The sequence below is a fragment of the Cotesia typhae genome, unplaced genomic scaffold, assembly GCF_013202065.1.
Source record: "Cotesia typhae breed Kobodo isofemale line unplaced genomic scaffold, CoteBio_Ctyphae contig_69, whole genome shotgun sequence".
NCBI lineage: Eukaryota > Metazoa > Arthropoda > Insecta > Hymenoptera > Braconidae > Cotesia > Cotesia typhae.
In genome coordinates this window covers 246,677-272,008 of record NW_027423763.1, presented here as the reverse complement: position 1 = coordinate 272,008, position 25,332 = coordinate 246,677, and the positions used below count along the sequence as shown (strand labels likewise).

The 25,332-nt window shown below is 29.4% G+C and overlaps 3 protein-coding genes across 9 annotated transcripts; 1 reads left to right on the top strand and 2 right to left on the bottom strand.

Annotated features, from left to right (window-relative positions):
• Window positions 1–6,574: 6,574 nt before the first annotated feature.
• Chico (insulin receptor substrate 1 chico) lies at window positions 6,575–18,738 on the bottom strand. 7 transcript variants are annotated; one of them, XM_074251482.1, is made up of 11 exons: window positions 18,482–18,738; window positions 18,089–18,357; window positions 17,384–17,530; window positions 15,799–16,310; window positions 15,588–15,730; window positions 13,489–13,792; window positions 13,188–13,331; window positions 11,618–11,896; window positions 9,316–10,643; window positions 8,367–8,676; window positions 6,575–8,186 (listed from the first exon to the last, which is right to left on the bottom strand). In XM_074251482.1, exons 4-11 carry the CDS (start codon window positions 16,196–16,198, stop codon window positions 6,985–6,987), a joined length of 4,110 nt encoding a protein of 1,369 aa, XP_074107583.1. In that variant the 5' UTR covers window positions 16,199–16,310; window positions 17,384–17,530; window positions 18,089–18,357; window positions 18,482–18,738; the 3' UTR covers window positions 6,575–6,984. The 7 variants fall into 7 exon arrangements, with proteins under 7 accessions (XP_074107583.1, XP_074107584.1, XP_074107582.1 ...); XM_074251483.1 differs by lacking the exon at window positions 17,384–17,530; XM_074251481.1 differs by lacking the exons at window positions 17,384–17,530; window positions 18,089–18,357.
• Window positions 18,739–22,408: 3,670 nt separating this feature from the next.
• Window positions 22,409–23,241, top strand: LOC141532899 (histone H1-like). The gene has a single exon (XM_074251498.1). It carries the CDS (start codon window positions 22,476–22,478, stop codon window positions 23,175–23,177), a length of 702 nt encoding a protein of 233 aa, XP_074107599.1. The 5' UTR covers window positions 22,409–22,475; the 3' UTR covers window positions 23,178–23,241.
• A 1,398-nt stretch (window positions 23,242–24,639) lies between these two features.
• LOC141532903 (histone H2B-like) lies at window positions 24,640–25,314 on the bottom strand. The gene has a single exon (XM_074251502.1). It carries the CDS (start codon window positions 25,062–25,064, stop codon window positions 24,690–24,692), a length of 375 nt encoding a protein of 124 aa, XP_074107603.1. The 5' UTR covers window positions 25,065–25,314; the 3' UTR covers window positions 24,640–24,689.
• Window positions 25,315–25,332: the final 18 nt, after the last annotated feature.

Sequence of the window (25,332 nt, the reverse complement as noted above, 5' to 3'; positions counted from 1 at the left end):
TGGATTAGTTTAAAACGTAGGGGCAAATTTTAATTTATTTTTTTCTCGTAAATTTTTGATTTTATCGCTCAGATAATCTTCAATTTGTTAAACAATATTTACGCTCAAATTCTTGAAACGTTTTATGACGCAAAATTTTTTCTCGTGGACAGAACAGATGATAAAATTCTAGATAAAGTGAGGTATTGTTTAAATACATTAAGACAAACGGAAATACCTGGTTTATGTGTTGGAAAAAAATTTTAAATTGCCAGGAAATTACGCGGGAAAATAATGACGGAATTTTTTGAAATTTCGGTGTCTAATTTTTTGAGAAAAAAAATTCAGAATTTTTTTTTTTGCTTTCAAATTTTATAACTCAAACTAAAAATAGCAAAAAAAAAATTGAGATAAGGAAAAACCTGTTTTACTTGCTTGGTAAAATTTATTCTGTATTTATCAAAACAATCTTATTTTTGTTCACATAAATTTACAGTAGGTCAATTTAATTACGAATAATAAGTCTGGAATTGTGAATAATTTATTGTTATTAATTCAGTAGATCCGAAGGTATAATTATAGTCCATTAAGTCATTGTGATGTCAAATGTAAGACATAAGTCTCAACACACTTATTATTAAGCGTCAGTGCAATATTTTGAGTCATGTATATGATTATAAATCTAATTGCGTTTCTAGTAATATGTAGCAGAACATGTATTGTAAGAAATGAAAAATTATTTTAAATAGCTTATTTTTAGAACGTCTGTCTTTAATATCTTCGGTTAAGAAAAACAAAGTGATAATTAATTTCAAATTTCATTATTCTCAATAGAATTTTGATTTTACAGTTAAAATATAATAATTATTTGTCTTTTCATTCAATAAATTATCGAACAAAAAATTACACTAAAAATTATTTTAAATAGGTTATTTTTAGAGCTTTTGCATTTATAATTAAAATAATTTTTATCAATAATTAAAAATCCGGAAAAAAATTTTCAAGTTCTGAAAAAATTTATTTCTCATGTTAAATAAATTTATTTTATCCAAAAATTAAATTTACTCAAGGTAGTTATCGTAGATAAGTAATCCATAATTTTTTAAGGAAACCAAAAAAATCATTTTAAAAAATTTGATAATTTTAAATCAAGTAGAAAAGTTTCTTTTAAAAAAATTTTTTTTCAGTAGAAGTATTTTTTTTTTTTTTAATTTTATTTTATCCATATAACAAAACACGTTTAAAAATTAACTATCATTCACTCTTAAATAAATTTGAGTCAATTTGTAAATTTTTTTAAGATTTTTACTAAATTTTTTAAATTCAAGATTTTTTATTTGATTCTTAAATTAATTATAAAAAAAAATTTTTTTTTGAAGCATTTTTATCGATATGACTTACTTTAAATATTAATATTATAAAATAAATTTTTTCATATTAAAAAGACAAAAAATTAAGCTATTGCGAAAGAAGAAATTTTGAAGTAAAAAATTAATTAAAAAAAAAAAATTTTAGAAATTTTTCTTGGTTCAAAATTTCTTCTTTCGTGAAAAATTTTCTGCCTGTGAAATTAGAGCGTGGCATATAATTTTTATCTATAAAACTTCTTTTAATTGAAAAAAAAAAATTTAATTTAAAAAATAAGCTTAATGGAAAATTGGTCGAAAAATTAATTAATTTAAAAAATGTCAGTTGGATTTGTCGATTAGTCATGAGATGAAAAGCAAAGTCAAAGTGAGAGTTAGAGCTAACCAGTAACCAGTAACCAGTGAGTAATAAAAACCCACAAGCTGACTATGAAATTAACCAAAATAAACACATATAACGATGAATAATAATAATGAACTCGAAAAAAAAAAAAAAAAAAAAGTAAACGAAATAATAAAAAGAAAGAGAAATAATAAAAACTAAACAGAAATTTCAATAAAGCTGTCAAATTATTTTATAAAAAATAAATAAAATAATCCGTGATGTTTTAATTATATAAAAAAAAGGCTTGAATAAGAAAGACGATGAAATAAATAAGTATTTTTAAAAAATGATTTAAAATACAACTAATGGCTTCCTGTATGTTATTTTAGTGAGATGATAATCATACATTTACATATTGGGATCCGTGTGAGATTTTAGAGGCCTCGTTTCCCTCGCCCACGGATTTAACTTTAATAAAATAAAATATAAATATATATAAAATCATTTGTGCCCTATTGAGTGAGTAAAACAAGTAAAACACTATCCTCATTTATGTGTTGAGTTAAATCCGGACCTCCGCGTGTGCATCGCGTAATATGTTCAACGGACAACGACCACTTTTCAGGTTGTCCAGTGGTAGTTCTGATAAAGTAGCCACTATCATCCCACCCGTTTGCATCCTCATAAAAACACTGTACTCCTTACCCTTTTTTTTCCTTTTATCATTCTTTAACACTTTACTTTAACATCTAGTAGTTTTACCTAGCATCCATGCAACTATGCAAGTGTCATAAAATTATTATCAAATTATTTACCATTAATATTTATATTTATAATTATGTAAATTTTTTTTTAATTCATCAAATTAAATTATTTTTAATTTTACAAACAAGAATTTATTTCTTTCATAAATTTCGTAAATTTTTTCTAAACAGAGTTGAAAACTTATTTGAAGATATTTTTTAAGAAATTAATAAATTTAAAATTGCTCAAGTCCAAACGAAATTTTTAGTTTAAAGAAAAAATTTTTTTTAGCACGTTTCAAGCAAAACTACGTTGATTCCCGAAAAAAAAAATTTTATACGCTCTTATGGCATTTGAAACGCGATATATGCAATAAAAATAAAATCAGAATTTTTTAAAAATTATTTGAATCATTTTTTGATACAAAAAGTATTTTTAACTCACTTACAAATTATCACAGTGAAAAAAGTGTGACGGGTTTTTATAAAAAATTGAACGCTTTAACAAGAAAAATTTTAAGTAATTTTTTAATAAATTACTACTTCAATTGAATTTGTGATAAATTTTCAGATTTTTTCATTTTTTAACGAATCTATCAGACCGATTGCATAATTTTGCTCTAAATTGTCTTCTTTTAAGTATTTTTAAAATTCTAAAAGAAATTTAAATATACTATAACGGTATTTTTTTTCAAAATACTTTGTTTTAGACACTTTTTATTGGTATAAAAGTTTTAAATATTGATTTAATTGTCAAACTTTGTGTTTCTTCTCCAAAAAATTTAAGAATTTTTCGTCTCGATTCAAGACAAACTCTTCAAAATTATTTTTTTGGATCAAGAATTTTTCTCTTGATTTAAGCTAATTTTTTTGCAGTGTATGTCAAATTAATAAATTAATTAAATTTACGTTGTATTGACATTTAAAAAAATTCACATTTTGCTGCTATTTCTCATTTTCTTAAACATGTTAAAAAATGGTGTCTATGATTTTTTTTAAATTTCTTATTAGGTCAATCGTATCGAATACGAATTTTTGAAAATTTTGTAATTTTTTCATTTAAAAACCCATAAATAGCATGATCAATCAAAATTTTTAGAAAAATTTTGTAATTTTAAAAAATTTTGTAATTTTTTTAAATTTAACATCGAAAGATAATGTTTATTTTTGGACTAAAAGCTTTAAATAAATTTCCTTTCAATAATAATTAAATTAATATTTTTCTCTTTTAATAATATATTAAATTATTTATCCAGACCATTTATTAATATTCAAATTAAAATTTATTTTAAGAGAATATTAAAAATTTTTTTTACTTTTTATGAAAACTAATAAATTGATCATAAAAATTTTCATTTAGAGTGACAGTGAAAAAATAAAAAAATGATAATAAATTTTGAGTAAAAATTAAAAAATATAAAATTTCAGAAGCTATTGTGGTCGGTCACCTAAGAAAAAGATTTATCGAACCGTAAAAAAAATTTTTTATGTGAAAAGAATTATTATCGAGTTGAGAATATAATGAAAACTCAATAATTTTGATATTGAGCTGAAAAACTATTTCGAAATTTTCTCACAAAGCGGCAATGCATCAAAGCTCATTTGAATATCAATAAAATCTGTTTTTTTAATATATAATATATATTTATAACTGACTGACTATTATGAATACTCAATAAAATATAAGTATTGCCTGAAAATTGAAACTTCCGGTGATTGAAGACAAAAAAAAATTGGGAGTTAAAAATACGTCACGAAATTCAAATTACGTCGGTGAAGTATACTGTATTTATACATAAATACGAGAATTTTATATATTAGATATAAAATAACGCAATATTGAGGTATTTTCATATTTAAATGTTTTTCTGAGAAACGCTGACAAAGAAACTTTAGTGGTTGAACGGAAAGAATTTTACCAAATAATACGAAAGTGGAATTTTCAATGGAAGATAATATTACTGTTTTATTTCTGAAGAGCAGAAGCTTTTAAATAATGAATTTAATATTTTAGTGTCGACCCTTTCGAGATTTATGTAATGGTGAACAAAAATGTCAATGTACTTTAATATCTTCGGTTAAAAGAAAAACAAAGTGATAATTCATTTTAAATTCTCAAATTTCATTTTTTTCAATAGAATTTTGATTTTACTATCAAAATATAATAATTATTTGTCTTTTCATTTAATAAATTATCGAACAAAAAATTATCAATAATTAAAATTCCGGAAAAAAATTATCAAGTTCTGAAAAAATTTATTTCTTATGTTAAATATATTTCTTTCATCCAAAAATTAATTTGTAAAATTTTGAGATTTTCACCTTCAATGTTTCTCAATAATATGTACAATAAAAAATTCATTAACTACTTCAAGAAAATTAACTCGATTAAAAAAAAATTTTTTTGGAACCAAAAAAATTATTTTGAAGAATTTAAATTTCTTGAATTAAGTAGAAAAGTTTCTAAGTTAAAAAAAAATTTTTTTTTTTTATTTTAATAAATGAGACTCAATTTTAAAATCTTTTCTAATTAATTCAAAATTCTTACAAAATTTTCTGTTTAATTTTTTATTTTTAATAAATTGCTTACTGTTTAAAAATTTTTTTTATAAAATATTCTTTGCAGGATTCTTGTGTGTGAACAAAAAACGTTAATGAGTCATCTAGCGGTGATTTTGAAAACTCAAGATACAAATTATAAATGCTTAAAAAAAAAATTAAAAAAAGAAATTAACAAACAAAGAAATTAAAATTTTTCATTCCTATTAAATTTTCTTTAATTAAAAAAAAAAAATTTAAGTTTACTTTTTTGTTCAAGATATTTTTAAAAAATTATTACCTATCGGCTATATAGAAAGTTATCGATTTACAGTTACTGACCGAGTGAGTTTCTATACTGTTTAATGATAAGTAAGAAAATGAAATGTTGATAAATATCCAATGATAAAAAATATAAAAAATACAAAAAGCTTTTAATTATTTAATAATTACCAAAAAATGAATCAGCGGGTTGTAATAAATAAAAAAAAGCCAAAAATTCTATGTATATTTATATTTATTATCATTAATATTATATTTTATATTATATCATACATATATTCATATTTATATATTTATATTTATCTCGATATTTATATATATTTATATAGTAATAATATTTATAAGACTTAGAGCTATCGTACGGTTTTTTTTTTTCACATAGACATCAACCTCCCACTCTACTCCACAATTAAATTTGTTTATAGGTATACATTTGAATATTTAATTGATACCTAATTTTTAAGCACTCATCATTATAAATTTCCACAAGCGCGTAAAAATCATCAGCATTCATTAAAGAAATAAACACAAAATGGTTTTTACCGTGACAAAAACAAGAATAGAGAGAGAGAGAGAGAGAGAGAGAGAGAGAGAGAGAGAGAGAGAGAGAGAGAGAGAGAGAGAGAGAGAGAGAGAGAGAGAGAGAGAGAGAGAGAGAGAGAGAGAGAGAGAGAGAGAGAGAGAGAGAGAGAGAGAGAGAGAGAGAGAGAGAGAGAGAGAGAGAGAGAGAGAGAGAGAGAGAGAGAGAGAGAGAGAGAGAGAGAGAGAGAGAGAGAGAGAGAGAGAGAGAGAGAGAGAGAGAGAGAGAGAGAGAGAGAGAGAGAGAGAGAGAGAGAGAGAGAGAGAGAGAGAGAGAGAGAGAGAGAGAGAGAGAGAGAGAGAGAGAGAGAGAGAGAGAGAGAGAGAGAGAGAGAGAGAGAGAGAGAGAGAGAGAGAGAGAGAGAGAGAGAGAGAGAGAGAGAGAGAGAGAGAGAGAGAGAGAGAGAGAGAGAGAGAGAGAGAGAGAGAGAGAGAGAGAGAGAGAGAGAGAGAGAGAGAGAGAGAGAGAGAGAGAGAGAGAGAGAGAGAGAGAGAGAGAGAGAGAGAGAGAGAGAGAGAGAGAGAGAGAGAGAGAGAGAGAGAGAGAGAGAGAGAGAGAGAGAGAGAGAGAGAGAGAGAGAGAGAGAGAGAGAGAGAGAGAGAGAGAGAGAGAGAGAGAGAGAGAGAGAGAGAGAGAGAGAGAGAGAGAGAGAGAGAGAGAGAGAGAGAGAGAGAGAGAGAGAGAGAGAGAGAGAGAGAGAGAGAGAGAGAGAGAGAGAGAGAGAGAGAGAGAGAGAGAGAGAGAGAGAGAGAGAGAGAGAGAGAGAGAGAGAGAGAGAGAGAGAGAGAGAGAGAGAGAGAGAGAGAGAGAGAAATATTAATCAATAATTAACATTAAAGCATCTTTATAAATTTACTTTGACTATATACAAACATATTATATATAACTGATAAATTCAAAATAATAAAATTTCGACTAAACTATCCGGAAGTCTTTGATTAATTAAACAAAATAAATGGCATTTAGTAATCCATTAAAAAATGTTATTAAATAAATAAATAAACATAAAATTTTTAATAATAATAATAACAATAATTATAATAGTAATAATAATTATAATGATAATAATAAGAAAAATAACAATTATTATTATTATTATTATTATTATTATTATTATTATTATTATTATTATTATTAAAATTATTATTATTTATATTATAATAACAGTAATTAATTTTGTCTGAGCTTAGCAAAGTCTATTTCAGCATACCTAAATCCATCCTGAACTGGAGTAGGCGAAACCGGTGGACCGTTTGATTCCGGAAGATCCAAACTGGCGTAATGGAGCAAAGAAGCACCTGGCTGTAACTTCTCGTATCCTTCAGAATCAAGAGGACTCGGAGTCGGTGTAGGAGTGGCAGTTGGCGTTAGTGTCGGTGTCGTATCATCTGGATTTTTAGGCGACGTTGCTTTCAAAGACGAAGACGATGAACTAGTAATGAGTACCGAAGTCTTCGACGAGGCATTGCAAGGCGTAGGACTTGCATTTGGTGAATTGCTTATTTTAACTTTAGAAACCGTTAACTCAGAGAGTTTTTTAGCAACTGGACTCTGGGGCAGTTCTGTTGACTTGTCGCGATTAACAGGACTGGGTGGTTTGTCCTCGCGTTCGCGCTTAAGGCTTTTTGTTTCTGATTTATCGGTCAAGTCTTTTATCGAAGAAGTTCCGAAGGATGAAACAGTTTGAGGAGAGGATCGATTTTTACTGACCGACAATTCAGTCAATCGTTTTGACAACGGACTCAATGGTTCCGTTTTTGCAGGATTCAATTGAATTGGACTTCCAGGACGCTCTTTGTTCTCGGAATCCGCTGAGGTGGCGCTAGTGGCGCTACTACTGCTATTAGTGGGTATGCTAGTGGTGGTGGTGGCGGTGGGGGGAACGGTTCCAGGAGTCATGAGCGCGTAGTCGCCGTCAGGCGAACACTCAGATGACGTAGTCATGCTCTTGGTTTTGTCGTCCTCGTTGTTGTCGTCGTTGTCGTTGCCGGACGAACGGCCAAAAGGCTTCACGGGAGACTGAGGACTGTTCAGAGAAAATGGGAATATCGTCGCAGATGACGTAGGTGTCGCATCATCCGTCGACGCTGGAGTGCTGGCGCAACTTTCGGAAGTCGAGCTTCCATTGAGCGGCAAAAAACTCGGCGCCTGAGCTGGTTTGTTCGACATTATTGCGATTGGTTGGGATCTTTGGGATTTCTCTTTGCGGTGGTTGCTCGGTCTTGAACGTCGCCGCGTTCTTAATCCAGAGCCCATTGTCATGTTGATATAATTCTGCTCCATGGTTGGCCGCGCTTTGAAATTCATTTCTACGTAGCCTTCTGGTGGCTTACGCGGCTGAGGAAAATCTACTGGCGCTGTTCTCATTACACCTGATAATTTTATTTTATTTTATTTTATTGAAAACTATTCAATCGTCTATTTTCAGAAGGACACATTATTAAATTTTTTTCACTTTGAATTTAAAAATTTTTTACAATAAAAAATCTAAGGAAGAAAAAGTGCCCTTTTAAAAATAGACAATTCAATAAAATTTAATAATAATAATTTACCTGGTGGTCCATTCATTTGCATATAATCCTCTTGCATGGGCGAGGAAACCTGTTGATTTTGCTTAGGGCTAATATTCCGCGGTAATAACTCTTCCAGGGATTCTTCCATACGTACAAATGGTCCTACAGCCTCAACGACTGGCTTTAAAGTCTTTATTATTGGCTTATGCATCATTGTTATTGTCGATGTATGCATTGTATTATGATTATGATTGGCAGTTGTATTGTTGTTGTTGTTGTTGTTATTATAATTATTATTGTTATTGTTATTGTTATTAAGGTTACTATAATTATTATTATTACGATTTATCTGAAATTAAAATAATATATTTATTAGATAAAATATTTTTTTTTTAAATTAATTAATTCAAAACTGCACACCTCGAATAGTCATATATGGGACATTCCATTTAATAATTTATTATTAAAAGTCTATATTTTACTAATTTGTAAAGAAAATTTTTCTTAATCAATAAGAAAAAGGATTTTTCACACCTGAAATGGATTTTTTCCTAATTTAAAAATTTTCTTCAATAAAAATTTTGTAATTTTTGAAAATTTTAAGTCGAAAAATAATGTTTATTTTTTGACAAAAAACATTAAATAAATTTCCTTTCAACAATAATTAAATTTATATTTTTCTCTTTTAATAGTATATTGAATTATTTATCTAGACCATTTATTAATGTTGAAATTTATTTTAAAAGAATCTTTAAAATTTTTTTTTTCATTTTTATAAAAACTAATAAATTGATCATAAAAATTATTATTAGTTTATTACACTCTTTCTTTTCTTTTATTTTGATATATATGTCTTAAAATTCAAAATTTTATAGTATGTTAAATTGTTGTGTATTTCCGACTGGCATCTGAACTTTAAATAAATCAAATATAAAAATATTCAAAGTGTGCAAAATGAATAACTAAAAATAGAAAAGCAAAAATTTACCTTGCTGATACCGCTCATATCAACATAAGGAGCATTAACCGACGGATGAGGTTGTCCTGGCGACATGTCCATGTACGAGCTGTTATCAGTGGCAGTGGAATAAGAATGCGAATGAGAGTGCGAATGTGAGCACGAAGATGGTGTTGAGGATAGGGTCGTAGGCGGTACATTCCTTGAAAAGTCCATTTCCATGAGATCCTCCATCCTGTCCAAATTAACAGAGCACCCCGAAACATGGCCCCAAGAGCTTGAGAGCAATGGAGCGGAATTAGACTTAGAGTTCGCAGTACCGTCAGTGGTAGGCAGACGTGCGTGAATATTTGCCGCCAGACGACCCAGTTCCGGACGCTTGGAGCGACTTCCGACACTGAAGGCACGTACGCGATTAGCTTCTTGGACCGCGATGTCGATGCGGTTTTTACGGTGGCGATTCGCTGGATCGGGTCTGGAACCGACCGAGTAGGCACGCGTTGGTCTCGTCGGATCCTCCTCAGAGGGAGTTAGATAACTGGCAACTTTGTCCAGCGGGTACTCGCTGAAGCGCAGATCAGTACTAGGCGTTCCAGAAGTTACTGAGCAGCTGCTTCCGTGCTGGGACATCATATCGTCGTGGTATGAGTGTCCATTTTGGTTCGCGGGGTCCATGTCGACGTACTCGTCGTCGCCAACCGGAGCCATCGGAACGTAGCCGTCAGGCAACGTCGCTTCTTCGATCAACGAGGAAGCTCGCGAGTGAGAGTGACTATGGACTGCCGTTCCTGGACTCATCGGCAAATACGTTCCGGAATTGGGACAGTAGATCCCGGAATTGGGACCGTTCCCGGCCATGTTGTTCTGAACGACTCCTGGACCAGGTCCCAAAGTTCCACGACCGGGACTGGATCCGCAGGGGCTGTGCATCTCCACGTAGGAACTCTGCTGGGATGACGAGTGGGACTTGAAGTTAGGCGAGTACTTTTGCTGCAAGTGGGAACTCGTTGACCAATGAGCGTAGTCGTCCATGTTCTCCTCGAGGATCACCGGCTCGTCGGGGGTCAAAGAGTGCCCGTACCGACCCGCAATCACGCTCTCGTCCATGATGTCCGTCTGGTCGTCCATTGACAGAGAGGATCCAGCGGAATCCGTCGAACACGCGTTTGACGCCGGGCTTATCGGCATTGATGACACTGGTGGAGAGTACGATAGACCCCGAGTGTACATTGAGTGAGGACGAGTCGGGTGAGGCGTCAGGTGGCTCGTTCGCGGGTGAGGTAGTAGAGGTGTTGGTAGTCCTTCGCTGGTGGTCCGTGCTCGCGATGGAAGACTGTCACAACGGTCGCGACCCGTACCTGTAATCAATTTTTTGGTCAGTCAGTTGGATTGGCATTTTTTTTCGGGATGGAAAAAAAAATTTTAGTTTTTTTTTTTTTTTCCAGTTTTTGAAGATAGTTTTTATTTAAGCATCCCAATTTAGCGATGCGAAGTTTATGGAGATTTACTGACAATTGATGATTTTTTTTAAATATAATTTTTGGATACTGAAATTGAGACATCTGATTATTTTTTTTAATAAATTAGAGTTAGAAAAATTTATTAAAAAAATTCGATTTTTTACAAGTGGGGTCAAACCTATTTTTAGCCATAAAAAATAGATGAATTGATGAATCATCATAATTTTTTTTACAGCCGATTTATGGTGGTGACATCGAAAATACCAAAAAATTAATATTTCAATTAAAAAATCATCTTTGAAAGTTGGAAAAAATTTTATCTTCTTTTGATATATATTTTTTTGAAAAGTACATAAAAAAAAAAAAAAAACGAACAATTTAAAACAAAAAAAAAAATTGAATATCACAATTTTCTAAAAAATTAATTAATTTTTTTGGACAATTTGTTAAAATTGTAATAATTAATTTTTTTTTAATTGTTTATTTTTTAATGTATTTTTCAAAAAAAATTATGTCAATAAAATCAATTAGAAATTTCGTGAAAAAAATGAAAATTAAAATGTTTGACCCCACTTGTAAATATTTACCAATTATTTTCACATGATAAATTTCTCCAGGAATAATACAGGAATCACCTTGAACTAAAAAATAAGTAATAATTATAATTATTGAAAGAACATCAATTGTTTGTAAAAATAAACTTTACCACCACTAATTCTAATGCATGTTAATTAAGATAAATCGATATTTACAGTTAAATATAAATACTTGATACATTGAAAAATGATAAGCGTGTTAAAATGTGCAGAACATAGGAGGAAAATGTAAGGATAGGAAGGGAGGAGAAGTGAGTTGTTAAATAAAATACATACAGCGTAATACGGGTCTTTTGGATGCTTGCGTTTGATTGATAACAGCGGCTAAGGGCAGCGACAGGGTTCTCTGATGGGATTTTGTCGTAGAGTTTGTGTTGATTGTTGTTGATGATGTACAAGTAGTTGTTGATGTTGGAGATGATATTGGTGATGCAACATCTGTGATTATGGGTTGGGATTTATTGGTACAGATCGACTGGGTCGCTAATGAATGACGTCTTTTGGTAGCTGAACCACCGATCGTATAAGTTCCAAGGCTTCTAGTTCCTGCACCAACTGCAAACCCATTTCGCCCAATATTTTTTTTTTTTTTTTTTATTTACAAGCCCCTAGTCTTAATCCATTAGTCCTACAGCCTGACCCTAATAATCGCCATTTTAGCCATGCTCTGGTAACATGTATTTAAGCTCAGCAAACCCATAAGCATTTTTTTTTTTTTTTTACAATGATCAATGAAGATTCATAATTTTTTTTTTTTTATTGCCAGTATTTTCAAGTTTTTATCATCCAAGGGTTTTGATTTTTTTTTTTTTGGTACATAATATTTGAAAAAAAATTTAGAGTGATAATAGCCACTGTGAAATTTAAAAAAAAAAATTTTTTTTTTGTTAAATCAAAATTTATATATTCAAAAATATGTATGAAAATTCCGAATATTTTCCGAGTTATAGTCATTTTTATGACAGCTATCGTTGCACGTAAAGAATTTTGAAAATTTTGATTTTTAAGATTTTTTAGGGTTGTTTGAATCCAAAAAAAAAAAACGAAAAAATTTTTAATATGTCACCATTTTTTTAAAATCCAAATTTTCAAAATCCCTTTTTTTTAAATTTTTATATTAAAGATATTTATTGACATATTTAAATTTATACATCAGTTCTTGCAATTGCATGATTGTAATTTAATGTCTAATAATACGCTTACAATTCCTCGCGAGTTTTGCTTAATTGTATCAAATATTGTTTGTTATTATAAATTTATATGATTTTTACATATTTAAGTTGTTTTATTTTCTTAGGTAAAAAAATTTTATTAAAAAACTTAAATAAATATAATTCAAAATCCCCTAGGTGATCCACAAAAATGCTAATAACTTTGTAACAACATGATATTTTTTAATAAAAATTTAGGAGAATAATCTTTAATGTATTCTTTATAAAACAAAAAAAAATCCGATCCCCAAATTCCGTTATTATCTTAGTCAAAAAAATTCCCAAAAATCAGTATTGAGGTCTTTAAAACCAAACTGTTTAATTATTTAATTGAGCAAGAGGCTTAAACTAAGTTACTTATAAAAAATTAAATTTAAATCATAAGTATTTTTATTGTTATTGTATTATTGTATCCACTATTGCAAAAATTATTTTGTATACCTCGCCATTATTAAATAAATAAAAAAAAAGAAATCACCTATTTTTTGGATCGTTACAGTGGCTATCCCCCTCAAAGATTTAAAATTTTCAAAAAAATATTTGGAATAAAAATTGTGGATGATAAAAAAAATTAAAAAATACCAAAAATAAAAATGATGAGGAGTAAACAACTACTACTGTGATAGAAAACAGACCCGTAAGTAAATTTGCAGACGTGTGAATCAGTGATTGACTACAACTGATTGATGTAGTAGCAGTAGCTGATTCAGAATTCAGCTCTCTATTATCCAGTACATGTCCATTAAGTACCGATGGATCCTCATGATCTGTTTGCTCTTCTGTAAAGTCCCACGACCCACGTATGTTACTATTCTAACACTCTACTCTAACATTTACCGTCTATTTTTTTATTTAACGTACAACTAGCCCTCTTTGATAAATGAATATATATAAATGAATAAATGAATAAGTAAAATTACTAAGAAATATTCTTACCCAGAGGTGAAAAACCGTGTAGCTTAGAAGTGGGACGTCGAACACCTAGAACACTTATCGGCTTGCTCGCTTCATTCGCCGAAAAACTTCGCATTCGTGTCTTTGCTGACAGAGACGCTGAATCCTCTTTGTCGCGATTGCTCGCGTTGCTGCTCATCGCGTTTAATATTGCTGTGTGCATATTTAGAGCAATATTTGCGTCTTCGACTTTCATCCAGTACTCCCCTTCACCGGTCACTGCTGAACGCCCGACTTCCATATAAAAATAACGCTCCATGCTCCCGCATCTTCGAACAGTTGTCAGCTGAAAATTTTTATTTTTTATTAGTATTTTTTTATTGTTTTTAATTAATAAATTAGATAGATATTGCCTTTTTTTGTACATTTACAATTGCAATAAAGGTTACATATATTTACCACATATAAAATTATCATTATTTTTTTCACGTGTTTTTTTAACAGCTAGCTTTTAATTATTTGTTTAGTATGGATCCTCTTATTATAAAAAATTAATTACAAAAATTTTCTTTAATTTTAATATGTGAAAATTTTTTAATAAATTTTTTTCATAATAATTTAATTGTTATAAAATTCTAAAAAAATTTCTATTGTCTGTCACCTTCAGTGTTATAATCTAAGAGGATCCATACTAAATGGTAAATTTTAAAAACAATATTAAAAATAAAATTCTAATTATTGACTTGCTTGGATTGGTAAAATATATATTTTAAGAGTAGAATTTTTACTGAAAAATTTTTATAAAAAAATTTTTTTTTAGAAATCGGCGTATTTTTGTCCGAAATGTGCAAAAAAAAATTTTGTGGCTCCTGGGATCCACCTCGGATGCTATAAGGGCGTATAATAAAAATTTTATTTTTTTTTCTAAGTCCAACAAAATTTTTAGTTTGAAGAAAATTTTTTTTTTTTGCATTTCTGCACATTTCATAAAAAAATACGTCGGTTTCCAAAAAAAAAATACTTTACTGTTTAAAACTATAAAAATTAACCGGAATCCGGGTGAATTTTACTGTTTACTTTTTTCCTTGTACCTGTTAAAAAAAAAAAAAAAAAAAAAAAAAAAAAAACTGTTTTGGCTTTTAATTCTGATATTCAAACAATCTGTTATTAAAAAATGTACTATAGAAATTTCCTGTAATTTTCACAACATCTAGACCGTGAACGTCTGTATGCGGCATTATCGATAGAATCACCGTCTACGCGCAGAAAAAAATAAAAACAAATTTTTTAGTATTATATCAAAACTATTTTCTCATATTTATGTGAAAAGTTTTCATAATTACGGAAAGTATTAATATATGTGAGATAATAAATACAATAGCCTTGATAATAAAGTTATTTATATTTAAATATTCATAATCCATATTTAATCAAGATATTATTAATAAATAGCTTGAAAAATAACAAATAATTTAAATATTTAATTATCAAAAAGAAAATAAATACCGATGCATAAAAAAAATTAAATTATTTATAAATAAAATAGTTAATTGTTTTTGCGTATTAGAAATAAAGATTTAGTTCGTAAAACTATTGCATCATATTGCGTCATATCGGTTAACTACGTAGACATAAAAAAAATTTGTGTATTTCAGAAAATGCTTTTACACTAATGGTAGATTTTATTTACTAGAAATAAATCTGTGAGCTTATGATTATGTTTCTCACCAAAATGTTTAATAAATTATTTTATTTTACTTTTTTTTTTTTTTTTAACATTTAAGAATAAAAAGTCTTTTATAAAAAGTGAACTCATAAATGTAATTTCTGAAAAATAAATAAAAAAATTTCTTGGACGCTAGAGCCTTTAAAAATATATTTTAATAATGATTAATAATTAAATAAATAAAGTTATTGTTAAAAGTAAAAAAAAAAAAAATTCTATCTACTCCATAATTTTAAGCGATGTCATTACAAATAGCTTTGACTATAAAATTTTCAAAAATGTTTCTAATTAAGCAACTAACTATTAACAGTCTGGTCAAATTTCTTATTTCAGACTCATAAAGAACGATACCAATATTAATCTATCGTTCTTATAAAAAATAAAATTTATAAACAAATAATTAAAATATAATTACTAAAAATTCAAGGCAGTCGGATTTTTTGTCCCCAGCTTTTATTAAACTCAGCGAATGATCAGTCAAACAAAGTCGATAGGATCCATTTATGTTCATCCGTTCAGCAAGACCTTTCTTTTGCAAAGTAACTTCCCACACGTGTTCTATAAATTTATAAAAACATTAATGAATTGTCAATTTAAAAATAAACTAAATAAATGGAAATATTTACCGAATGTAGGACGTGGTAATTCACCATCAGGAACATCACCGGAAAGGAGCAGCATTGCGGTGAGCCAATCATCGACATCTTTATCACTGTCGAGTATCAGGGAAAAGCACCCGTCCTTAGTGTAGAGTGCAATTACATGCTTGTGTTTGGTGTCATTACGCCGATTTATATTGTAGCAACTTTTCATGGTAATTGTACGCTTTGGCTGCTGCTTGTTGTCGAACTTTTTCTTGTTATCGTAGTACTCGAGACATGCCGGGTGCCCTGGAGAGTCCCCACGCAATACGAAGTACTTTTTCTTCAGAGGTTTTAACCCTGATATCAAGGAACCACTTTTACGGAGATGTCCACAGCGTACTATGGGCCCCGTAGATGTTGACTGGCCCCGACTAGAAGACATCGCCGTCGTTGTGAATAAAATCGTCTTTATTTTGATTAGTTGGGTTCTACTTGGTAGCGATGATTTATTCTTGTTGGATTGTTCACATAATTGGAGATTTTTTCAGGCAAATCTGGAACAGATAATTTTTTTATTGAATATTTTTTTGGAGTTATATCTTAAAAATTTTAATGAATTATTAATTTTCTAAATTAAATATTAAATCGGTTTAAATATACAAAAAAAAAATATTTTTTATAAATATTTTCTAATAAAAATTAATATTATGATTTTTTAATTTTAAATAAATAAATGAAATATTCACAAAAAAAATACGCTACTTTTTAAAATTTTACTATTTAAATTTCGTCAACAAAAAAATTGTTTAAAATTTTTATAAATTATTTCAATTAAAAAAAAAATTCTATTACTCAAGTTAAGAAATAGTTAACTAAAAAAAAAATAATTTTTAACTCGAATAAAAAATTCAATTAATCAAAACACGAGTCTAACTAGAAATTATAAATAGCTCCAATCAATTTTCAATAAATATAATTTTGTAGATAACAAAAAAAACCCAAAAAAACAGAGCTATTAAAATAACATCAACAGAATTAACTTTAAACTAATGATTAATCAACAAAATAAACAATTAACGTCAATTGCCGAAAAAACGTTGTTCGAAAATAAAACCTCAAGTTCATCCACTACAATCTTGTTAAAAAAAATTCCAACGCACACATACACAAATTCAATTGTTGCACCTAAAAAACAAAACAATTTAAAAATATGAGTTTAACAATAAAAAAAAAAAGGTAATAAACGCGGGCTAAAAAACAAGTTATTTTGTTTAATTAAATTATCATTAACCGTTTCAATATAGTCATGATAAACAAAACATACACCTACACTCAGGAAGGCGAATGAGTAAGCCTAAACACATATCCTCATATTAACAAAACAAAAAAATAAAAATAAATAATCGATTACATACAAAACATGTGATTTAGGTTGAATATACTATACTATTTCCAATCGACTTGTTCCCATTTACTCAGAGGTTAGGGAACGCCTTTTTGGGTTCTCCTACCACCTTTTTACACATATATCCACATCCGCACATATTTATGTATACATATACACACTATATCAGTGAATTAGTGTGTGTACATCGTATTCTTTAGCCGCGCAACCCTCAACACGCACCTTGGAATTTTATTTCCCATCTACTATCACTAGATAGGCCATCAACCCTATCATACAGTGGATCCAAGGGAAAATACACATTTATTGGTTTTAGAATCTTTGTCAACACACCATACCAATAAATCTCACCAACACGATCATTAAAATCTATCAAAATAAAAAAAGAAAATTAAATTCAACTCTTTAATCATCAATTTTAATGACACTGAAGTTAGCAGACGTCTGAAAATTTTTAATTTTTTTAATTAATTCAATTACAACTAAGATATTTCTAAAAAATTACACTTATAGTTTTTCAAGTTTTTTACAGGTGAAATTTTTTTTTATTTTTTCAATAAAAAATTTCTAAAAATTTTCAAATGTCGGCTAACTTCATTTTCATCAATTTTTATAACACTGAAGTTGACAGATTTTAAAAATTTTTTTGGAATTTTATAGTAATTAAATTAATAAAAAAAAAAATTTAATAGAAAAGTTTCACATGTAAAAATTAATTAAAATTTTTAAAATTTGGTAAAAAAATTATTTAAATTAACAGCTGACCGCTAACTTCATTATCATCAATTTTTGGATTTTTAAATTCCTGTAAGAAATTAAATGAAAATTTCTATCAAAATTTTAACCTTTAAATTTTAAATTTAAAAAAAAAAATTTTTTTCCGCATTGAAAAAATTTTAATTTGAAAAAAAAAAAAATGTATACTACCTCACATAAATTGGCTATGTATGTGGCAATGAAACGTTGTAAGTATAATTATAATAAAAATAGTAATTATAATTGTTATTATTTTATTTTTTATTGCTTATTGCAATGTTTATTTAGCAGTATTGACCTAGAGGGCTCAAGGTCCACAATTAAAAAAAAATAAACTCCAGATGTTTTAGAAAAAAATAAATAAAAATAATAATAATAATGATGATGATAACAGGAAAATAATAAAATGCCTTATAAACAGCCTCGTACAGCATCAACACCTGGTAATAATTATAAAACAATATAATTAGTTAGGTAAATGATTGGATAAACAAAATAAGTATGTGTTGTTTTGGTAAACGCAATAACAAGTGAACGTATGTATTTAGATTATTGTCTACTTACTTGTACATATTTGATTGCTGTCGTTACTGCCACCACGACGCAGCGTCACTTCTGTTTTTAATCCCTTGATGTAGACACTTGACACTTTATTTTACTCAAATACTCGAACGTCACTATTATTGTAAGAACTGTCAATATGTATAGGCTGTTGTTTTATAAGTTTTTCTTTGGATTTACCTTTTTTTTTGGTGTTATTGTTGTTGTAATCACCGATTTATAATGACACGTTTACGTCGCACGCGGGATTCTACCATTAAGTATACTCGTGTCCATCTTGAAAAGGTCATGTGTGTGTATCGTGAGCTCCGCAGTTGTAAACAACCTTTGCGCAGGCGCGTAATTACTACGTATATCTCACGTTTCACAAATATTTGTGGGGGTAAGTTTATGTGTGTTCGTATTACACTTGTGTGCGCTGTTATTTTGTCATACAAGATGGAACTAGTTTGCGCGCCATCTGGACACAAAATAAAACCGCGGGAAATTATGATTCTGAAATTGGCGGTCAGCTGTCATTTTAAAAATTTTTTTAAAAAAATTAATTACAATAAAAAAATGCTTTTAAAAATTTTCACTTGTAATTTTTATTAATTTTCACTTTTGAAACTTTTTAATAAAATTTTTTTTTTTTATAATTTCAGTGCTACAAAATTAAAAAAAAATTTTTTAATATTTGTCAACTTCAGTGTTATTTCATACTTGACAATTTTTAGATTTTTCTTGAAAAATAAATATGATACTTAAACTAGCTGACAAATATCAATTTTCCTTTTATTTTATAAGGAATCAATTTCAATAAAAAAAATTTCTATTAATTATTTTTTTTTCTTTTCATTTTCACATCTGGAATTTTTTTATTTAATTTTTTTCATAATAATTTTATTGCTACAAAATTCTAGAAAAATTTCTAACCACTGTCAACTTCAGTGTTATAAAATAAACTAGGTTAATTCGTTATACATCTAAGCTATTTTTTATTTATTTATTAATTTAATTATTTATATTATTAATTTAATTATTTATTTACAAAATTTAATTAGAGAATAAATAAATAAAAATATATAACAAAATTTCAACCTTTAAATACACAATTTTTTGAAAACAAAACAATTAAAAAAAAATAGATATTTAACATTAAATTTAAACAAATAAAATTATTTACCATCAATTAATAACTTTAATAATAATCAACCAAGAATCATGAATTTATTAATCCATTATTTTTCTTAACTTATACCTGAAAACATTAAAAATTAATTATTAAATTTGCCTGAAAAGAGTAAGAATTATAAAGCATCCAATTAAATTGAATAATTATAAACTTTTCAAGTTTTTTACGTGTAGAAAAATTTGTGGCCCTGAAAAGGGCCATTGGTTTTGTAATATTTGGTGATAGCTTTGTCAATAGTTTAAAAATTATATTTACATATACTTAAGATTAAATTTACTAATAATGAATTCTCCAACTTGGCTTGAATTTTTTAGCAGATGTCGACAGATCATTTAAATCTGAACTCTCTTTTCGTTTGCGACTTTTTCCACTGACTGTGTCAGTAGTTTCAAGAGAAGAATTTTTTACACATGTTACAGATTTATCTGATCTTGGCACTGACTTTATAGATAAATTTTTATCATTATAATTAATATTATTATCACTGGAATTATTATTGCTATCACTCTCATTTTCGAGGTTCCTTTTTCTAGCAATATATTCCTTAAAACTAATTTTTGGCCGTTGAGCTGGTTTTTGATCTCCAGACTTTTCATTTTTTTTCGACGTAGGAGAAACAGAATTTGTCACAAAAGCGCTCGTGACACGAGTTTGAATCCGTGAAGAACACATGTCCAAGCAACTTTTGAACTCTTTATCCATTTTCCACAAAAGTCTATCATTGACCTTGGAATTCAAGCACTGGAGCCAAGATTGTCCATCGACGGTGTTCTGGATCTTGAATTGGGAGCACTTATGCGTGAGATGAAGACAATAAACAGCAATGTCTTTAGGTGTAAACCTCAAACACATCGAAGTTAATTGAAGACAGTGCGTTGCTATCTTGTCAGCAAGGCGCGTAAATTCCTTGCTCACCTTCAACTTCTGGCAGAACTCGAACACATAATTATGCGGATTTCCAATTTCCGTCTCGAACCCCAGAGTCGTTAGTAAAATTAATTCGTCGGTAATTAATTCACTAACTTTTGCTTAAAGTCTTCCGAATGAACGTCAACCTTCTTCAGATTTTTCTCCAAGCACAGGTGCATGGTTTTGACCACCATCTCGGAGCTCACAGGTGTCTCCTTGAGTTTTGCAGCCAGGAACAAAACGGCACACGCAACCGAACGCTTATTAAACTTCGATTGCGGGTGGTATGCATAAAATCTATGCATGAATACAGTCGCTGTATTAATGCACGATTGAGACACTTTCAGCCGCTGGCCCATGTCACTTATCAAGAACGCAGCTTGCCGTTTATAATCTAGTTCTTGACTAGCACTGATACCCTCTTTGGCACTTGGTAATCTACTCAACTTTTCTTGGGTGTACTATTTACTCGCCATCGTAACAAGAGTTCACTTTAACTTCAAACTTTGAAAAAAATATTAAATTTACTGAATTGCACTGAATTGCACGTGGTTTCAGGAACTCAAGTAGCTCACTTGAAGGCACAAGATAAAATGTAGTGATTTTCCTTCTACTCGAAGGTTAAAGTCCCAGGTATGAACCTACTCTAAACCTTCGAGTACTACTCTCTAAAGTTGAATTGGTGGATATCTACTATTTTTGTTGTTCAAAGTATACCGCGGTATACTTTGGACATCCAAAATAGTGAATTTTGACTACCAAATAGTAGAAATCCACTAATTCAACTTAAGAAAGTAGTGGGGGAAGAGAAGTAATTAATTGTGCAGTTTAATTTGCTGTACTATGGGAATGATGAACCTGTAATTTTAACCCCCAGGTAGTCATTTTCTCCAATCAGAAATTGCAACGTCATCAGAGAGGGAAAATTTTTCTTTAAAAATTTTTTTTTAATTTTAATTACGGGTTTTTCTGCAAGATATTACTTAGTTGATTTCAAATATCAGTTAAATATTAATTGATAAGATTTTTATTTAACATTTATGGTGTTATATTAAATTTTATATTTTAATAAAAAATTTTCAAAATTTACTTGAATTATTTTCTTTTACAATTTAACAATAATTTATTCTTTTCAAAAATATTATTTTACTAAATAAAGAAATAAAAAGTAAGTTTTTTTTTTTTGTGATTGAATTACATGCGTAGAAAAAATGCGACTCGACTAAATAACACTTTAGTTAGTTAAAAAGCAAAAAATCTTATGATTATTGACTTGATAAAAAAATAATATTTTTAAAAAAGTAAAAAAAGTATCTTTTGGAAAAATTACTAACATTTTTTCCTATAAATTAACGAATAAATCGGGAATAATAATAAGTAGTCCAAGACTAAAAAATTTGCTTGGAGAAGCTGACTAAATGTGAGCATACGTTCGTAATAAATGTATTTTTTTAATTAGTGTAAATTTATTCTAAAAAAATGAACATTAGAGAATCATTAGCGATAATTTTTATGGAAATTAAATGTTTATTTAATTATTTATTAACAATATTATCGAGGCATCTAGGGTATCGAGCGGCTAGGCGTCTCTAAAAACACTAAATAAAACTTATTAGTCGATGATATTTTTGACAAGTAAATTATTAGAAATAATTATTGAATATTCCATTATAAAATTAAGGATATTTTATAAAAAAATTTATCGGATAGATAACTTATAAAAAATAAATAAACTTTAGACCTAACACTGTTGAATAAAATCCGGGGACAAAAATTGGGTGAAAAGTGAGCGCGCCTCTCTTCATGGTCCGCGCTACTGGTCGAAACTCGTGGCTTGAAATTTCAGCGCTATCGCTGTCGTAACGAACGTTTAGTGAAACTGAAAGTATAATTTACTTTACAAAAAACTCTACAATGACTGACACCGAAGTCGCTGCTGTTCCATCTCTAGTTGAGCAGAAAATTATCGCCAAGGTCAATAATCCTAAAAAAGTGAAGGAAGTCCAGGCCAAAAAACCAGCCACTAAACCAACTCACCTCAGTGCCGGTGACATGGTGATTGCTGCTTTAAAATCTCTTGCTGAACGTCACGGTTCTTCGCTCCAGGCCATCAAGAAGTACATCGCCGTCATCTACAAGGTCGACGTTGAAAAGCAGGCCCTTTACATCAAGAAGTTCCTCAAGGCCGCCGTCGAAAAAGGAACTTTAGTGCAAACCAAAGGAAAAGGAGCTTCTGGATCATTCAAGCTTGGAGTCGCCAAAGCTGCTGCCAAGCCAAAGTCCAAGGTTTCTTCTGCTGACAAGAAGAAAGCTGCGCCGAAAGAAGCTGCTGCCAAGAAGCCAACCGCTAAGAAAACCGGTGAGGTTAAAACTTTTGTCAAGAAAGCCACTGGACCCAAAAAAGCCGCTGCCAAGAAACCAGCTTCTCAGAAGAAGGCCAAAGCTCCAGCTAAACCTAAAGCTGCTGCTGAACCCAAAGCTAAGAAGCCAGCTGCTCCTAAAGCCAAGAAAGCTGCCAAGGGCCCAACTGCTAAGCCTAAAGCACCCAAACCTAAAAAGGTCGCGGCTCCTAAAACTGCCAAAGCTCCTGCAAGAAAAACTACTGCTAAAAATTAAATTCTCTATTAACAATTTTTAAACACTTAACTTAATCAGAACGGCCCTTTTCAGGGCCAATAAATTTTTTAATACGTAAAATTCTTTTTAAGTATTTTTAAATCAGTTTAAAAAAAAATTATTAATGGAAAAATTTTAATTTTCATTAATGAATTATAATTGTTTAAAAAAAACATCAAGTTCTAACAATAATCCTTACAAATTTTAATATTGAGTATTTTTGACCTATGCGGGGCTTATAAAAATAATTTTAAATACTTAAATTATTTAAAAAAAGAAATATGTACACGTTAAGTATTGAGTTTTTTTTTTTCAAGTATACATTTTTACAAAATACGTCTCTTCTAGAAAGTCATTCAATTTTCAGTAAATGAATATCTCATTCCTATTATTTGGACCTTTAATTGTATTTCATTATCTGTCTACTGAATAATGACTAGCTTAAAGTAATACTTTTTGAGAGAAAAATTTTCAACAAAAAGACAAAGAAAGTACAATAAGATTAGAGGACAAAGGAGCAGATGTTGAAATTATTTGACCTGAGTCCTAACCTTCCTAATCGTTTTCGAACAAAATAAATACAACAAATACCTAACCTACTATAAAAGATAAAATGTTGAAATTTATGATGCCATTGATTACGGAGATATTTTATATTTTCTATGAAAAGTCACAAGGAACTTCCATTTTTTTCAAGCCTGTATTTGACTCGGCCACACCGTTTGCGCAGTTATCCGGCGCATAAGTAACCGCGATTTTTTGAATGCTAGATTTTAGCCATTTTAGTTAAACAGTAAGCATAAATAAATTTTAATGCTAAGGATCTCTTGCGGTGTTGTTAATTGTTGCGGTGTAATTCAAAGTGCTATATTTTTATCAGCCAATTAAATGTTAATAATTATTTTTCTAAATTTTTCTAAAATTTCCTCAAAAATGTTTGAAAATTAATTTTAAGACGTATAACAAAAATATTTCTACATTTTATTTTTTTATGGACATTTTTACACTAGGAGAATATTTGGATGTCCTTAAATTAACTGTCGAAAAAAAAAAAATGGTAGTTATTAGTATTAATTAGTAAAAAATTTATTCAATAAAAATATGATTACAATATTATAATTTTTTATAAATTAATTCAAATGTAAACTGGCCAAAAAACGGTACTGCTACTCTAAATAATATGAAAAGAAATATACAATAAAATTTCAGATTTTAAATATACAATTTTTAGAAAAAAAAAAAACAATTATTAAAAAAGATATTTAACAATTAAGTTGGTCAAATAAAATTATCAGTACATAAACCAAGAATCGTGAATTTAATAACCGAATATTTTTCCCAAATTATACTTGAAAATATTAGTAATTTATTATTAAATTCGGCTGAAAAAAGTAGGAATTAAAAAACCTCCAATAAAATTCAATTATAAACTTTTCAAATTTTTTACGTGTAGAAAAATTTATGGCCCTGAAAAGGGCCGTTGGTTTAATGATACACTCAAGGATGAGAAATTTACTTGGAGCTGGTGTATTTAGTTACAGCTTTAGTCCCCTCACTGACAGCGTGCTTGGCCAATTCACCGGGCAACAGCAGACGAACAGCTGTTTGAATTTCCCGGGAAGTAATGGTGGATTTCTTGTTGTAATGAGCCAGCCTTGAAGCTTCAGCGGCGATACGTTCGAAGATATCGTTGACGAAGCTGTTCATGATGCTCATGGCCTTGGAAGACACACCAGTGTCAGGGTGGACCTGTTTTAACACCTTGTAGATGTAAATTCCGTAGGACTGCTTCCTCGCCTTCTTTCTTCCTTTCTTATCGCCCTTGACGATGTTTTTCTGGGCTTTTCCAGATTTTTTCATGTCTTTTCCAATAGCTTTAGGAGGCATGATGAAAATTTGGTAATTGAGGCAATTTACGGAAAATTAAAGCTTAATCAATAATTAGATTTTTTTTTGAGTCCGGCCAATTTCCAGGGGTCCTATGAATTTTCCGATGAACCCAGCGGACTAATCAAATTATCAAGAACGAGTGGTGGGGGTACGTGTGATTTTATTGGTCTACTGCGCTTATTACAAATCATAATAACAATAGTAATAGTCAGATATCCAGCAATCTAATCACAGTGCAGAACGTTACTTCCCCCATTACCATGAA

Excerpts from the sequence above, each read along its gene's own strand:
- LOC141532903 (XM_074251502.1), bottom strand. The coding sequence starts at position 25,064 with ATGCCTCCTAAAGCTATTGGAAAAGACATGAAAAAATCTGGAAAAGCC.
- Chico (XM_074251482.1), bottom strand. The coding sequence starts at position 16,198 with ATGTCTTCTAGTCGGGGCCAGTCAACATCTACGGGGCCCATAGTACGC. Across the intron at positions 15,731-15,798 it reads ATTACCACGTCCTACATTCG|AACACGTGTGGGAAGTTACT; the intron begins GTAAATATTTCC and ends ATAAATTTATAG. Across the intron at positions 11,897-13,187 it reads GTCTGCAAATTTACTTACGG|TTGGTGCAGGAACTAGAAGC; the intron begins GTCTGTTTTCTA and ends ATGGGTTTGCAG.
- LOC141532899 (XM_074251498.1), top strand. The coding sequence starts at position 22,476 with ATGACTGACACCGAAGTCGCTGCTGTTCCATCTCTAGTTGAGCAGAAA.